Below are 14,783 nucleotides of genomic sequence, written 5' to 3'. Positions count from 1 at the left end.
AATAGTTTTGTCTAAAGAAAATTTTACTTATATGTTTAATATAAAATAAAATAATTAAGGTATTATATGTGACATAAAAATGTTTTTTAAATTAATTTTCCTTACACAGAATTATATCGAGAAAAATCGAAGACGTTAAAAAAACATCATTTAATAAGAATATACACTAAATGCTCTACAGTTTAACAGGTCCTTTTTAACAAATCTATAAACTACATATACAGATAAAAAAATAATACTATACAAACATTTAATAAAATTCCAATCTCTACAAAATCTGTACCAAAGACAGAGAACTTTATAATTCTTCCAACAACCAGAAGACATATTACAACTACATTCGATCCCATATTCACGAAACTTGTTTCCACGTTCAAATAAATAAATTCCCCCGTTATTTATACGTCCGCGAATAAATGAATGCTCGAGCAAAGTAATAAGGGGATTTAATGGTAAAATTTTTCCAACGAATTTCGGTAGAATTGTTTTAATTAAGTTCTGACTCGGCCACAGTATGCAATACGGGGTTAACCAGTATGCATATTAATACCGATGCGAGCGGCACCTGTTTACATATGCGTTGGAACAACATTATTCAAGCCTGTAAATCGTTACGCGTCACCCAGTTAGCCCTGTTTACGGAGGTCCAAAATCTCGTTAGGGCGCGTTACTCGTGGCTTATTTAGCATGCATCCAAAATCTTCTAGCGCGCTGAGCATTCGCTATAAATATGTAGATCAGTAGCCACGGCGTGCCTGTCGTGACGATACTCGCCCACATCGTAATAAGAGGGCTTCTTTCTCGAGGGTGAAATCGTTTTCGGGTACCTTTTTCCCAGCCAATGCATTCCACAGTCATTACCAGAAGGACACCAGTTTCCTCCCTTTTCTCGAATGCTTTTATTATATTCGCTCTCTCATCCCTCGACGCTCGTGTACACACTCGTTCCGTGATTTTTCCTGCCACCCCCTCGTGCAACAACCCCCGGACGATCGGAGATCGGGCGACAGCTCCTTCGAAGCTTTTGTCGTCTTCCCTGTCGTCTTCACTGCTCCGTTTTCCGCGTCGAGAATCTGAAAAAATAATCGGGACCACCCACGCCACGAGCTCCTTCACGAGTGACTGATCGATCTGTCGCTAGAATCGACGATCTGACACGCGTTTAAGTGACTCTTTTCGGTGTCTTTAGGAAGGTCAGAGTGATATAGTGGATGTAGAAGTTACTGACAATAGGGTTTCATAATTGTTTTATAGTGGTTACTCTTCTTTATGAAGCATATTTTATCGTTTACAAGAGGATTCCTTAAATTTTTGAGCATATAAAACCTGTTCAATGAAGGCATTCTAATATGCAAGTAATTGCACAAAGGTAATGGAAGTTTAAATGGCTTCGAAAGTATTGTTCAATATTTAGATGAATATAAAATAGAATAAGAGGGAATGAGAAAACGTAATAGAAAATGATGAAATTAAAAGTAAGTTAAAGTCGAGTCGAGTAGAGTCAAAGTTAAAATCAGGACTAGTCAATTAAATTAAGTTAAAATCAAGTCAAAGTCAAGGCAAGTTAAGTTAAGTCAATCAAATCAAATTCAAGTCAAAACGAGCCAAGGCAATTCAATTAAGGTAAAGTCAAATCAGAGATGAGTAAAGTCAAAGTCAAGACGAGTCAAGTCAAAGTCAAAACGAGTCAAGCCAAGCCTATTAAATCAAGTTAAAGTCGAGTCGAGTAGAGTCAAAGTTAAAATGAAGACTAGTCAACTAAATTAAGTTAAAATCAAGTCAAAGTAAAGGCGAGTTAAGTGAAGTTAATTAAATAAAATTCAAGTCAAGACGAGCCAAGGCAATTAAATTAAGTTGAATTCAAATCAAGGCGAGTCAAATCGAAGTCAAAACGAGTCTAGCCAAGCCTATTAAATCAAGTTAAAGTCGAGTCGAGTAGAGTCAAAGTTAAAATCAAGGCTAGTCAACTAAATTAAGTTAAAATCAAGTCAAAGTGAAGGCGAGTTAAGCCAAGTTAATCAACTCAAATCAAGTCGAGTCAAGTCAAGACGAGCCAAGGCAATTAAATTAAGTTAAAGTCAAATCAAGTCGAGTCAAGTCAAGGCGAGCCAAGCCAAGCCAATTAAATCAAGTTAAAGTCGAGCCGAGTCAAGTCAAATTGTAGCCACGACGCGTCAAGCCGTCAATTAAATTAAATCCAAGTGAAGTCGAGTCAAGTCAAAGCCAAGATGACTCAACCAAGTCAATAAAAGTAACTCGAAACCCAGTAGAATCAAGTCAATCATAAAATTAAGTCAAAATCTAGGTATTAATGCACATACAATAAAATTTGTGACATCATATATTTATAGTTACAATTGTCGTAGTACTAAAATTAAATTTAGAATCGAACTAACCAGCTAAATTTCACAAAAATTAGCATGTTCCCTGTAATGGTTCCCCCAAAAATGTTTCTCCATGCTCGCTGGCGTTTGGGAAGCCCCGTTTCGTTTCTCGTTCGGAGTCGCCGGGATAATCGCGCGATGGAATCCCCGGGTAAAAACTCTCGGAGCGCGATTTAAAGTAACCGCTCGGGTGCTCGAAATTTACAGGCGTTGCCGCGGGCGAAATAATTGCGGCCACTCTGGCGCTTCTCATTTCGACGCGCGTGGACGTGCAAACGTTGTACGGTTCGACGTAGCCGATGTGCGCCAGCGCACAGTTGCACCACGGTCTACCGTCGTCCTGTGGCGCATCGGACGCTTTGAAACACCGTCAGTCCTGTCGAGGATCCTTCTAAGGGTGCTCGCTCCATTCACCCCCCGAGGATCCTTCGACTTCTCTCTGGAAATCGGTCCGCGGTTTTCCTCTTTAATCCCGTGGCGCGTCAAAATATTTCCACAGTGATTAAAAAAAAGAAAATTTAACCTTGAAAAAGGAGCAGACCTTCACACGTTCGACGAAAAAATCCTCTGTCGACAGTCACGAGTTTCATTCTGCATTAATTGGTTACGATTCTTATGCTACTTGGAGCAAACAGTGACTCTTAAAACAATTTTATTCGATGCTCTGAGAGGAGAGTTTTCATAGTTGGTATTTTGCATAAATTGGTTTTATTTTACACTGCTTGGAGCAAACAGTGATTTTAAAAATAATTTTTTAAAATTTATTAAACAACGCCAGAGATTTTATTCTTCCGTAATAATACTTTTGCTTTGTATGAATTAGTTACATTCTACGTGTCCGAGTAGTGGCTTTTAAAGTAATTTAATTTTATTCATTGGAAGTGGAGAACAGATTTTCTCGTGTTTGTTGAAGGAAGTTACAGAGGCCACCGAAGGTTTCACATTCCCATAACAACCTTCATCCTCCTACTCACGGTAACAGTGTTTTTTAAACTAAATTCTTCACATGTTCCTTGAAGACCCCTGCACGAAGATTGCACAGTCACTGAAAGTGTTACTTCCTCTCCAAACGAGTTATCATGTGCTCACACAGAGAAACAGTGAAAGTGTTCATAGTGACTCTATCAAAACCCCCAGTGATAATTTCCAAATATAAAACTACAGTGATAGTTCAGTGCTGATCAACGCAAGGCGTTACTTCAATAAACATTAGAGACTCGTGATTCTCCACCAAGGCAAAGAAGACTCGATCAGATGTCGCCGTTGCTTCCAACCCCCGCAAGAAACTTGGCCACCCGGTGCAGGATTCGTCGGTGACTGGGCGAAAAATGTGTCCACGATGTCCGGTGGCTCGAGTCCCAAACTGTCCGCGATATTTCCTCGGATGGACAACGGTACGAAGCCGAAAAGCAAGATCTGCAAGCTGACTTCCACCAAAGCCTCCACGTCCCCCGTAACAGCGAGCTCAAAGAAGTCGCAGAAATCGAATTCCGACTCCCCCGCCTCGAGTCCCGCCAAGTCTCACTCCTCCGTGTCCTCGACGTCCCCTCGACGAATTCCCCCGGGCGCAGAGTCGACCAAGAGGTCCCCGAGAAAGTATTCTCAGCTGGAGGATCGACAACAGGCGTCCCCGAAACGTTCACCGCGGAGATACGTGTCGATCTTCGAGGAGGATCTGCAGATCGAGATGGGTTTGGGGCTGAGGGTGTCGACGAGCTGCGGGGACGAGCCGGAAATGTCCTTTCTGGAGTTCGAGTCGCTGTACACGCTGGAGAAGGAGCTGATGCAACGGCAGGATGCGGGTCAGTTGGACGAGAAATGCGTCGGTGGTTGGATGGGCAGACGCGGTTTGTACACGGAATTACCTGATCCGATGTACCAGCAAGCGAACGCTGCAGCCGCTGCACCGTCGCAGATACCGATGGAGGGATTCAGCTTCGCGCCAGGGTGGTCTCTGAACGTGGAGCACTTCTATCAGTGGCAGCATCGGGGCAAGACCACGCAGCAGGTATCGACACTTTCTCAAATCGATTGGTTCGCGATGGACGTTGGCATGAAAGGATATCCAACCACAGTATAATAGTGGATAAGAATATGATATGCTTGGGTTACTTGTACAGGGTGGTTTGTGCAATTTGCGCACCTCTGTAACTTCCAAAGTATAGTAGAGATAATTTTGTATCGAAGAGGTTGTATAATTTGATGGGGTATATGCAGTGCATTTGGGACTTTTTAAAGGTGAAGACGTACTGGATAAAAATATAAGACACTTAGATTACTTGTACAGGGTGCTTTGTGCAATTTGTGCATCTCTATAAATTCCAAAGTATGGTAAAGATAATTTTGTATCGCGAAGGTTGTATAATTTGATGGGGATATGTAGTGCATTTGGGACTTTTTAAAGGTGAAGACGTACTGGATAAAAATATAAGACACTTAGATTACTTGTACAGGGTGGTTTATGCAATTTGTGCATCTCTATAAATTCCAAAGTATGGTAATGATAATTTTGTATCGAGAAGGTTGTATAATTTGATGGGGATATGTAGTGCATTTGGGACTTTTTAAAGGTGAAGACGTACTGGATAAAAATATAAGATACTTAGATTACTTATACGGGGTGGCCCATGCAACTTATGCACCTCTAGAAATTCAAGTGGGCTCAAAAAAATTTTGTACGGGAAGGTTGCATAATTTGGAGAGGGTACACTATGCAGTGCATTTGATTTTTTTTTATAGTTGATGATGTTTTGGAGATTTGAAGGTTAATTTTGTGTTTTTATACGAAAATATGAAGGAATATCAAATTTTGAGTGAAAAAGTATTTCTACGAATTGTTATATTTAGGGGTTGAAACAACCCTCTACAAAGCTCCTATTTCATTAATACCATTATATTAATAAAAACATGAATTTGCCTAAAGATCCACAGTCTAATAATGAGATTGTCACCACTTTGATATTACGTGCAGTAAATTTTATAAACAATATAACCATTATATCGAGCCCTATCTAGATTTATTTTCTTTAACATCTAATTTTGAGAAATCATTTTTTTTAAATCTTCCTCGGTCAAAAATCATGTGACCCATATATGGGTCACGTGGCATTCAATGCGTCAAATATTGATATAATAACAAATTTCTATTTAGAAGTACTAAAGTGGTATTTGTTGTTCGTCTCGTATTTCTGACGAGATTTTCAGAATTTTATCTCAGGTCAGATTCAAGGTCCGTTGCAAATGGGCGGCGCGAAACGAAATCCTCGCAAAGCATGGTCGTTTTTTTTGTTTTTCAATTTCCGGCGGAAAATGACGGGCGCAAAGTACCCGTGGCCGGGAACTGCCCGCGGGAACGAACGAAATGAAGTAAAACTCGATATCGTCGTGCCGCAAATTTGCAGCTCGGTTTCCGAAATTAGCTCGATGAGGGACGCGAAAATCGGCTCTCGCTCGAATCCGCCTCGAGGGCCGAAGCGCGTAGAAGCCGAGGGACAGGAAGGAGCGAGAGGGAAGGACGAGGACTACGTGGAAAGCAATGAAATATAGCCGGGAAGAAGAAAGAAGTGAAAGGTACAATGCAAAAAATAAAAAAAAAAGAAAAACAGACGAGGAACGGGGAAACGCGTGACGCATAGAACCGGGTTCGAAACACGAACGTGGACGCGAGTAAATACAGGTAACCAACCGTACGGAACGCGAACTGTGGAGAGAAAGAGAGGTGGGACACGCGTTAAACGTATTCGAGTTGGCGTTCGTACTCGACTGACGGCGAGCTTCGGCGAAATTGCTTCCGTTTTTCAATTAATTCGAAACGCGAACGCGAACACGATCTCCGGACCTACGGCTACACACGCTGGCCCAGCGAAGAGACAAACGGCGACGCGTGTTCCTGACAGCTGATTTCGAATTCGAGCGACCGCGTAACCGCGTACATTCTGCGTTCGCGAAGAGCCTCGAAAGGCTTCGCGACTCGAGCACGAGGCGCTTAGGGTTAAGTAGATACTTCGTTGCAGGGGTTGAAAACAGTCGAAAACTAGCAGATTTGGGTCTTGAAACGATCATGGAGAACCGAACGTTCGATGTAACATTGATATCAAAATAAGTTCTGAGAAATTGTGGGTGGACTAGTTTCCAAGTGTCTGGGAACAAAGTTTGGTAATTCCAATGTTAGACAACTTCGAACATTCAACTTTCTTCGCCAGTTCAAACAATAGAATATTCGAATACCAAAGTTCCGTAACGTTCAAATATTAAATCCCTATCCCTATATTGCATCTCCATGCAACGTTGCGTAATATTGATTCGATCAAGAAAATCAATTTTGCACGCGTTCTTCGTTCCTTTTCCGTTAAAACCGAGCGATTTTTTTCGGGGCAAAGTACTCTTAAGGATTCTTCGAAAGAGGGTGGATTCGCGAGGTTATCAAATATGCTGCCCGAGGGTGTGAAGGTACTTTGATCAACCCCAAGAAGGTTGCGTTTCTCTTCCCGGATTCGCTCTCTGGCGATGTTTACTTTAAGGGATGCTACCAGCATCTTCCAGCTCGTAGGAAGGACTTGCATTTCTCTTCCTTATACATATTACAAGGGCACGGTTTCTTTGTTCCTCCGACGAGGACGAGAAGTCGCTTTCATTACCGAGGAGTTCCGTGCCCCGTGATCGTTGCCACGATCAAAGGAGAAATTGACTTTGTTTATTAGCCGACGCAACCCCGTCCGTTAAAGTAATTAGCCGAGGATGCGTGAAATACGTCGGCGAAATCGCGCGGTAATTTCGACGACAAAGGAATGCGGGATAAAAGCAGACATCTCGTAACACCTTTAGTGCACAATGGCTCGATATAATATCCGCGCACTATGGTACTTTGCGCATGATTGCCTCCCGTGTACGCTTAAACTGGCTCAGCGAGAATTAAGTTTAGATTAATCTATTAGAGACCTCTAATTCTGGCTGGTAGAAATGTTAACTTTAATTTAAAACGTCGTCGTGCTTGCTTTGGAAATATTTCTTGAGGATGAGACATTTTTTGGGGGGAAATTAAAATCGTTAAGGGTCAATTTTTCTGGGAGAAAGTATAACACGTACGAAGTTAAATTTTTGTACAGTTGTGTGTTTACTCTTTCATTACACAAATGTAGATCCACACAAATATTTTTTAATTTAGGGAAATTAAAATCGATCCATTACTAAGGATCAAGTTGTATATCTTTGAGAATTTTTCTACGAGAAACTATGACACATACGAAGTTAAACTTTTACACAATTGCGTGTTTACTCTTTCAATACACAAACGTAAATTCCCACAGTTGAAGATAAAATATTTTTTAGATTGGGGAAATTAAAATCGATCCCTTTCTAAGGATCAAGTTGTATATTTTTGAAAATTTTTCTACGAAAAACTATGACACATACGATGTTAAACTTTTGCACAATTCTGTGTTTACTTCTTTCAATACACAAATGTAGATTCACAAAGCTGAAGATAAAATATTTTTCAGATTGGGGAAATTAACACTTTGACTGCCACGTCACCCATATATGGGTGACAGAACTTTTAACAGTAGAACTATAGCAACGAATTCTCAAGTTGAAATGATAAAAAAAATAAATTTTAATAGGCTTCGTAAATTTTAATGAGGTTACAAAAGTAACTGCTACGACAACTTTTAAGTTGTGTAGTTTACAATTGCCTAAAATGAAAGTTTTGGTCTCGTGAACAATTTTAGGATTTTAGACTGGCAGTTAACGTGTTAAAATCGATCCCTTACTAAGGATCAAGTTGTATATCTTTGAGAATTTTTTTACGAGAAACTATGACACATACTAAGTTAAACTTTTGCACAATTCTGTGTTTACTCTTTCAGTACACAAACGTAAATTCACAAAGCTGTTTGTTATTTAACGTTGATTCTTTAAAAATTGTCTGTGAATTACGAATTAAATATAATTTAATTTTATGACTATGGGTGGCTGTGATCCGTATTAAAATAAAAAACTTGCTATAATTATTTATCAAACAATGGTAAAAAAGCAACGTGCAATTCTCCATTTTTATTATTTATATATCTGGGCAAATTTCAAGTCAGAAATCATTCAGAGAAAATTGTATTTATATTTTTATGCACCATCAATTTCTGTGGAATATTTGAATAGGACCCAAGGTCGAGGGATTCGTCAAATAAATAAATAGTGGTTGTTTGGACACGTATACGCCATAATAAAAGTACACAGGTGTTCGTTGTACACGCCTCAGTACGAAATGGCGTCACCGGCGGGGGTGGAATAAAGAGAATAGAGAAAAAAAACGTGTGCATACAATGTTGGCGGAGAGCCAGATCGTCGAAACGTATTTCATCGGCGGGAGAAGAGGGAACGAAGAATTTGTAGGGAATAGAACTGTGTATACGTGCCTCTTCCGGCCGATTACATTCGACAATATGTCGACTTCTGCATCAATTTGATCGCTGCAGCTGTTTACGACGACGTGATGCGATATACACTCGAAAAGTGCCCATTGTGCATTTATCCTTTTATATACGAAAAGAAAAGTAATAATTTATATCGCTGCTTGCTGGAAAATTAGTATTCTTGTCGTCCCAAACATTGATTTGAAATTACTTTATTTTATACATTTTTACTTACAATTTCTTTTGTCTTCTTTGGTAACATGTATTCATGTTGCTTGGAAAATTAGTATTCTCATTGCCCCAAGCATTGCTTCGAAATTACTTTATTTTTACTAGCAACTTCTTTTGTCTTCTTTGGGGAAGAAAAACGGTAATTTGTATTGTTGCTTGCTGGAAAATTAGTATTCACAACTGTTGCCCTAAGTATTATTTTGGAAGTATTTTATTTCAAACGTTTCGATCACTAATTTTGTTCTAATCTTTAGTAACACGATTCTGTAATACAAAAAGGATAACATTGAGATTATTTTAAGGATAAAATTATTAGATAAGTAATCATATGATTTTACGAAAGTCGTGTACTATTATTATAGAAACTATTTTCCTTTTTGCTGTGTAAAATTAAATTCATAGGACATTTATTCGAAGGAAAGAAAATTTCAATTTGAACGAATTAAAATTACATTTCAATTTATGTATAATTATATATAAATGTCCTATGAATTTCGTTCAAGTCTTGTACTATTATTATAGAAACTATTTTCCTTTTTGTTGTGTAAAATTAAATTCATAGGACATTTATTCGAAGGAAAGAAAATTTAAATTTAAACGAATTAAAATTAAATTTCTATTTATGTATAATTACATATAAACGTCCTATGAATTTCATTTTATACAACAAAAAGGAAAATTTCTATAATAATAGTATAATTCTGTTGCAGAATCATATGATTACTTTTGTGTAATAATTTTGACTTTAAAATGATCTCAACGTTTTTCTTTTAAATATATCGAAAGACAAATTAGGCAGGTGGATCCTCAATTCTTTTAATATTCAATTGAACGTAATAGAAACTGGAATATACTAATGTCGTGAATTGGTAAAAATTTGTTCGTCTTTGTAGTTGAAAATATATTTTACACATTTCTGTAGTTACAAGTTGCAATTGTTATTGGCTCAGCGTACGTTTAACATCGAGAAATCGATGTAAGTGCGAAGATTCGTGAGTCACGGAGAGCCAGCGATTGAATTAAAGATCTATTTTGTCTGTAAGATAGTCGTACAGGCAGAGATAGGCGCCTCGCCTTGGGGTAGGTTCGCCCCTGTCGGGTTCAGGGAAGTTACATGTAGGTACGCGCTTACGCGACCTAAATCATTTATCGTCCAATTGCCAATTTGCAGCCCCAGGAAAATTGCTCCGTCGTCAGTGTATTCACCCTCTTCCTGCTTCCTGCGTTCCTTCTACACTTCTTTCCCTTATAGGGAGGTTCCACACATTGTCCCCTGTCGATCTTTCAAAGATTCGTCGATCGATCGAAAATAGTTTAATTAACCAATTAAATAATATTATTCCCTAAGGCAACATCCAACCATTTCCAATACCATACAAGAAGAGTTACATTTTTCAATAAAACAAAATATATACAGGGTGTCCCGTAAATAGTGTAAGAACCGGAAATGGGGGGTAGCTGAGACGATTCTGAACAACAATTTCCTTTGCAAAAATGTCGGATGGGGCTTCGTTTTTGAATTATTAACGAAAAACACTGACCAATCACGGCGCTCGCGCTATATATACATATATATATTTTTTAATTAACAGTTTGTTCAATATAAAAGTTTCCAAACAAAAATTTCAATTATTAAATATTTTACAAAGAATAAATAAAAATTCGATCGAATACACGTGTAATAATTCAAATAAAATTTGTAAAATTTATATCGTGGTATACTTTTTAAAATTCCGGAGAAAATGTCTCGTAAACAAACCTCTTATTATTTTTACGAATGTTTGTCTCGAGGATATAGTTTCTAGAATGTAGGAAAATGTAATGTTTCTCGTTTCGTTCGACCTTAACGTTATCATGTTGAACACACAAATATTCCTAATCCTGGCAATCTGTGATGCGTTTCTGTGACTCCAGAAACGGACAAAGGAGCGCGGAAAAATAATCGGGAAAGGTTTGCACCAGAGAATGTCCTGATAAAATAAATACGTCGCAGATAGACTCGGTTTCTGGAAACATTCAAACATACAGTTCCATAATGTACTTAAGGAGGGTCTTCTATTAACCCCTTAACGCTCATATTTTTCGGGTCAACCAACAATGATCAGTTTTCTTTATTGGATCTGTTTCTAAAAATACGGTTTTTGTTAATTACAATGTTGTACCTAACGTATAATTTGAAGGAAAACAAATATTATCATCCCTTAAACCGTAGGATTAAACAAATATTATTTTTCAAAGCAGTCAGATTCGGGCATGAACCTTAAGGGGTTAAAGTAGGAATAATAAGCATTTTCGTAAATTTTTTACGTAAAACCCATGAGACTTTTCGATACGAGAGTTTCACTCATTTGTTACTTACCTTTCGAGGATACACACGAATTTTTTTAATAAAAAATAATAAAAAATATAGGAATTCTATAATAATATGTACAATAATAATACGAAACTTTGTTTTATTTACGAATTTCGTCGAACGACTTTGTACAAATATTTTCAAGGTTCTAAATTTTAAAAAGATGTCAAAAAAAAATTTTTTTTAACGTAGATTACTAGAAGACCGATTAAAGTCATCACAAAATCGAAGATGACAGTTTTATTATGAGGATCCCCTTAAAATTTGACGTTTGAATTTTTTCAACATTTTGTTCCACAAACAAAAATGTTTTTCATCTAATCTCTCCTCTCTACTCCGTCCTTGTCGTGTAAATAATAATGACTTTCGTATTGACATCGAATGCCCCTTTGAGCCACCGTATCTCGTTCGTTTCGTATGCTGATTTTTCGTCGCTCTGTTCCCCCTCCCTTCTCCTCCCACATCGAAGGGTAAAGGGTTGGCTTACGCTCGATGGAAAAGACCAACACGATCGTATTTCTCGCCCGAAATTCTCTGAAATTCGACCTTCCTAAACGGACGATCCGTTAGGAGTATAGTCCAGCAACGAAGAAAGTAGGACATTTTTGAAATTTTATAAAATGAAAACTATTTAACCTATCAGTTTGAAACTTTCTTCCGTCTTTGACACGAGTTTTATCAAGTTACATAAATTTTTCCAAACAAAAATGCGCAACAGATTCAGAGATACTAAGTGTCTGCCCAACCATTGTAAGGAATACAGTAATGATTCTTAAAATGAACATCGCCCCGAGATTGGCGTGTTCATTTTTCGATCAAAAGTCTTTGATGATTCACTGGGCTTTAAAGGGGATTCTTCAAGTTGGGAAGGATAGAAATGTTCAATTTACGAATCAAGTCTGAGAGTTCGTTTTAAGAATCATTACTGTATTGCCAAAACGTATCAGCTCTATGACTTTTAATGAAAGAGAGATTCCTCAAGTTGGGAGGGATAGAAATGTTCAATTTACGAATCAAGTCTGAGAGTTCATTTTAAGAATCATTACTGTATTGCCAAAACGTATCAACTCTATGACTTTTAATGAAAGAGAGATTCTTCAAGTTGGGAGGGGTAGAAATATTCAATTTACGAATCACGTCTGGGGGGTCCATTTTAAGAAACATTACTATAGTTTGACTCTGAGCCCAAAATTTAAAAGTTTCGAAGCGTTGCAGTTTACGCGATTATTTTCTCGTTTTCCATCACATCGTTGTCATTTTGTACCTTTTGGGGTGGTCCTCTGACGTCACAGCGCGTTGGCGGAAAAACCGAAAGCACGTACTTTAGGAATATCGTGACGTGTCGCGCGATGAGAACACGGTGCTCGTTACGCGTCATAGTACGCCCTTCATTTGCGTGGCAAGGCGGAAGAGGGGGCCATTTTCCTCTTTCCTTGGGGTAGGAAAACGCCTTGACAACATAAAACTACTCAGATCCCCGCCGAGACGTCTTTCTCGTTTTGTAATAACCATAAAACTCGCTGAAAGCTCTAGCAAAGCTTCTGAGTGAATTAGTAAGAAAGGAGTGCGTCCATTTCCCTTAACTTCCTCAGGGTTAGTGCAACATAAGTCTATATACCCAGGATTGCAGAGATTAGCCTTGAATGAAATTCAAATTCAGTGATCAGAATTTCTGGAAAAAGTTACTTCACTATTCTGGCTTCCCAAATTAAATAGAACTGGAACTATATTTTTCACGTTTCTATGGGGAAACAAGCGTATTTTAAACGTATAGGACATTCATGCTAAACCTACTGACACTTCATGTATACCCATTCCTACAAAGATTGATCAAATGATCAATAATCAATAGGAATTGTTGAAACTTGTTTAGGTATATAGTGTCAAAATAAATATCAAAATAAACATAGAAGACAGCATAAATTATAAAAGTAGTTGTATTCATTGAATAGAGGATAACATGCCCTTTAAAATGGTTGTTTATTTAAGTCAATAGCGTCATGAGTTCCGGAGTTATGACAATTTTTGTTTCGAGTCGAGTGTCAAAGTAAATGTCAAAATAAACATAAAAGACAGCATAAATTATAAAAGTAGTTGTATTCATTGAATAGAGGATAACATGCCCTTTAAAATGGTTGTTTATTTAAGTCAATAGCGTAATTAGTTCCGGAGTTATGACAATTTTTGTTTCGAGTCGAGTGTCAAAGTAAATGTCAAAATAAACATAAAAGACAGCATAAATTATAAAAGTAGTTGTATTCATTGAATAGAGGATAACATGCCCTTTAAAATGGTTGTTTATTTAAGTCAATAGCGTAATCAGTTCCGGAGTTATGACAATTTTTGTTTCGAGTCGAGTGTCAAAGTAAATGTCAAAATAAACATAGAAGACAGCATAAATTATAACAGTAGTTATATTCAGTGGATAGGGGATGAAATGCCCTTTAAAATGAGCGTTCGTACAAGTCGATAGCATAATTAGTTCCGGAGATATAGCGATTTTAGTTTCAAGTCGATGCGGTGGCTAGTTTCGGAGGCATAAGGTTCCGAAGCGTTTGTTTACGTCGCGAGGTGAATGAACTTTCACTACGGCCTTGTCAAGGTCGTTGACCGCACGTGCGCGTAGTAAATAGTAAATACTACGCCACTCACGTGCGAGAAAGAGAGGTCCGACGCGACGCGCTAGACGGAGACAAAGATAGTCGAATTAAAAAAATTACCCCTTTACATAAATTACGATATCTCGAAAACGGAAAGTCCGATTGTCAAAAACCAAAAGCCATTTTAAAGAGCAAGCTTTGCCGCTTCCAACGATGCCTCATTTATAGATAAAATACTAGTAGTTTCGAAACTGCACGCATCTAAAGTTTTAGTATTTTTAATACGCGTGAATAGGCTATTATACGCGAGCCGGACAGTGAGACAGTCGAATTAAAAAAAATTACCTTTTACATAAATTACGATATCTCCGAAACGGAAAGTCGGATCGACAAAAACCAAAAAGCATTTTAAAGGGGAGGTCTTGGTGTTTCTAACAGTGGCTCAATTATTAATAAAACACTACTAATTTCGGAACTGCATGTATGTAAACTTTAACTATTTTTAATACGCGTTCTTAGACCGTTCTAAGACAATGGAAGCTGAAGATCATTTCCTTTCATTAAAAGTTGACCTAATTTTTTCGTTCCTTGACAAAGGAGGGTGTTAAGAAATGCCCATTTTTGGCATCGCCCGGAAATGAAAAATTCATGCAGGATCTTTTAGAGTGTCTCCCAAGGAACAAAAAATGTCTTTATCACTTTCCCGAGAAACGATGGGAAAGTTGACAAAAATACGTTCAAAGTATGAATGTTATGATAACGGAACTTACGTATATTTTACATTCCGTCGTCTTCTTCTTCGGATATC

At 37.9% G+C, this 14,783-nt stretch overlaps 1 protein-coding gene across 1 annotated transcript in view; it reads left to right on the top strand.

Moving 5' to 3' along the window:
• Positions 1-3,463: 3,463 nt before the first annotated feature.
• Positions 3,464-14,783, top strand: part of LOC122400878 (neuron navigator 3) — a 345,501-nt gene continuing 334,181 nt past the window's right edge. The window contains exons 1-2 of the mRNA XM_043402613.1: positions 3,464-3,499; positions 3,598-4,392. Of these exons, the coding sequence (XP_043258548.1) occupies positions 3,464-3,499; positions 3,598-4,392 (831 nt within the window). The remainder of the gene's footprint in view (positions 3,500-3,597; positions 4,393-14,783) is intronic.

Source organism: Colletes gigas, unplaced genomic scaffold (assembly GCF_013123115.1).
Source record: "Colletes gigas isolate AHSC1104 unplaced genomic scaffold, ASM1312311v1 Colletes_gigas_Sc00020, whole genome shotgun sequence".
Lineage (NCBI taxonomy): Eukaryota > Metazoa > Arthropoda > Insecta > Hymenoptera > Colletidae > Colletes > Colletes gigas.
The sequence above is the reverse complement of the archived record's forward strand: the minus strand, read 5'-3'. Positions and strand labels throughout refer to the sequence as shown.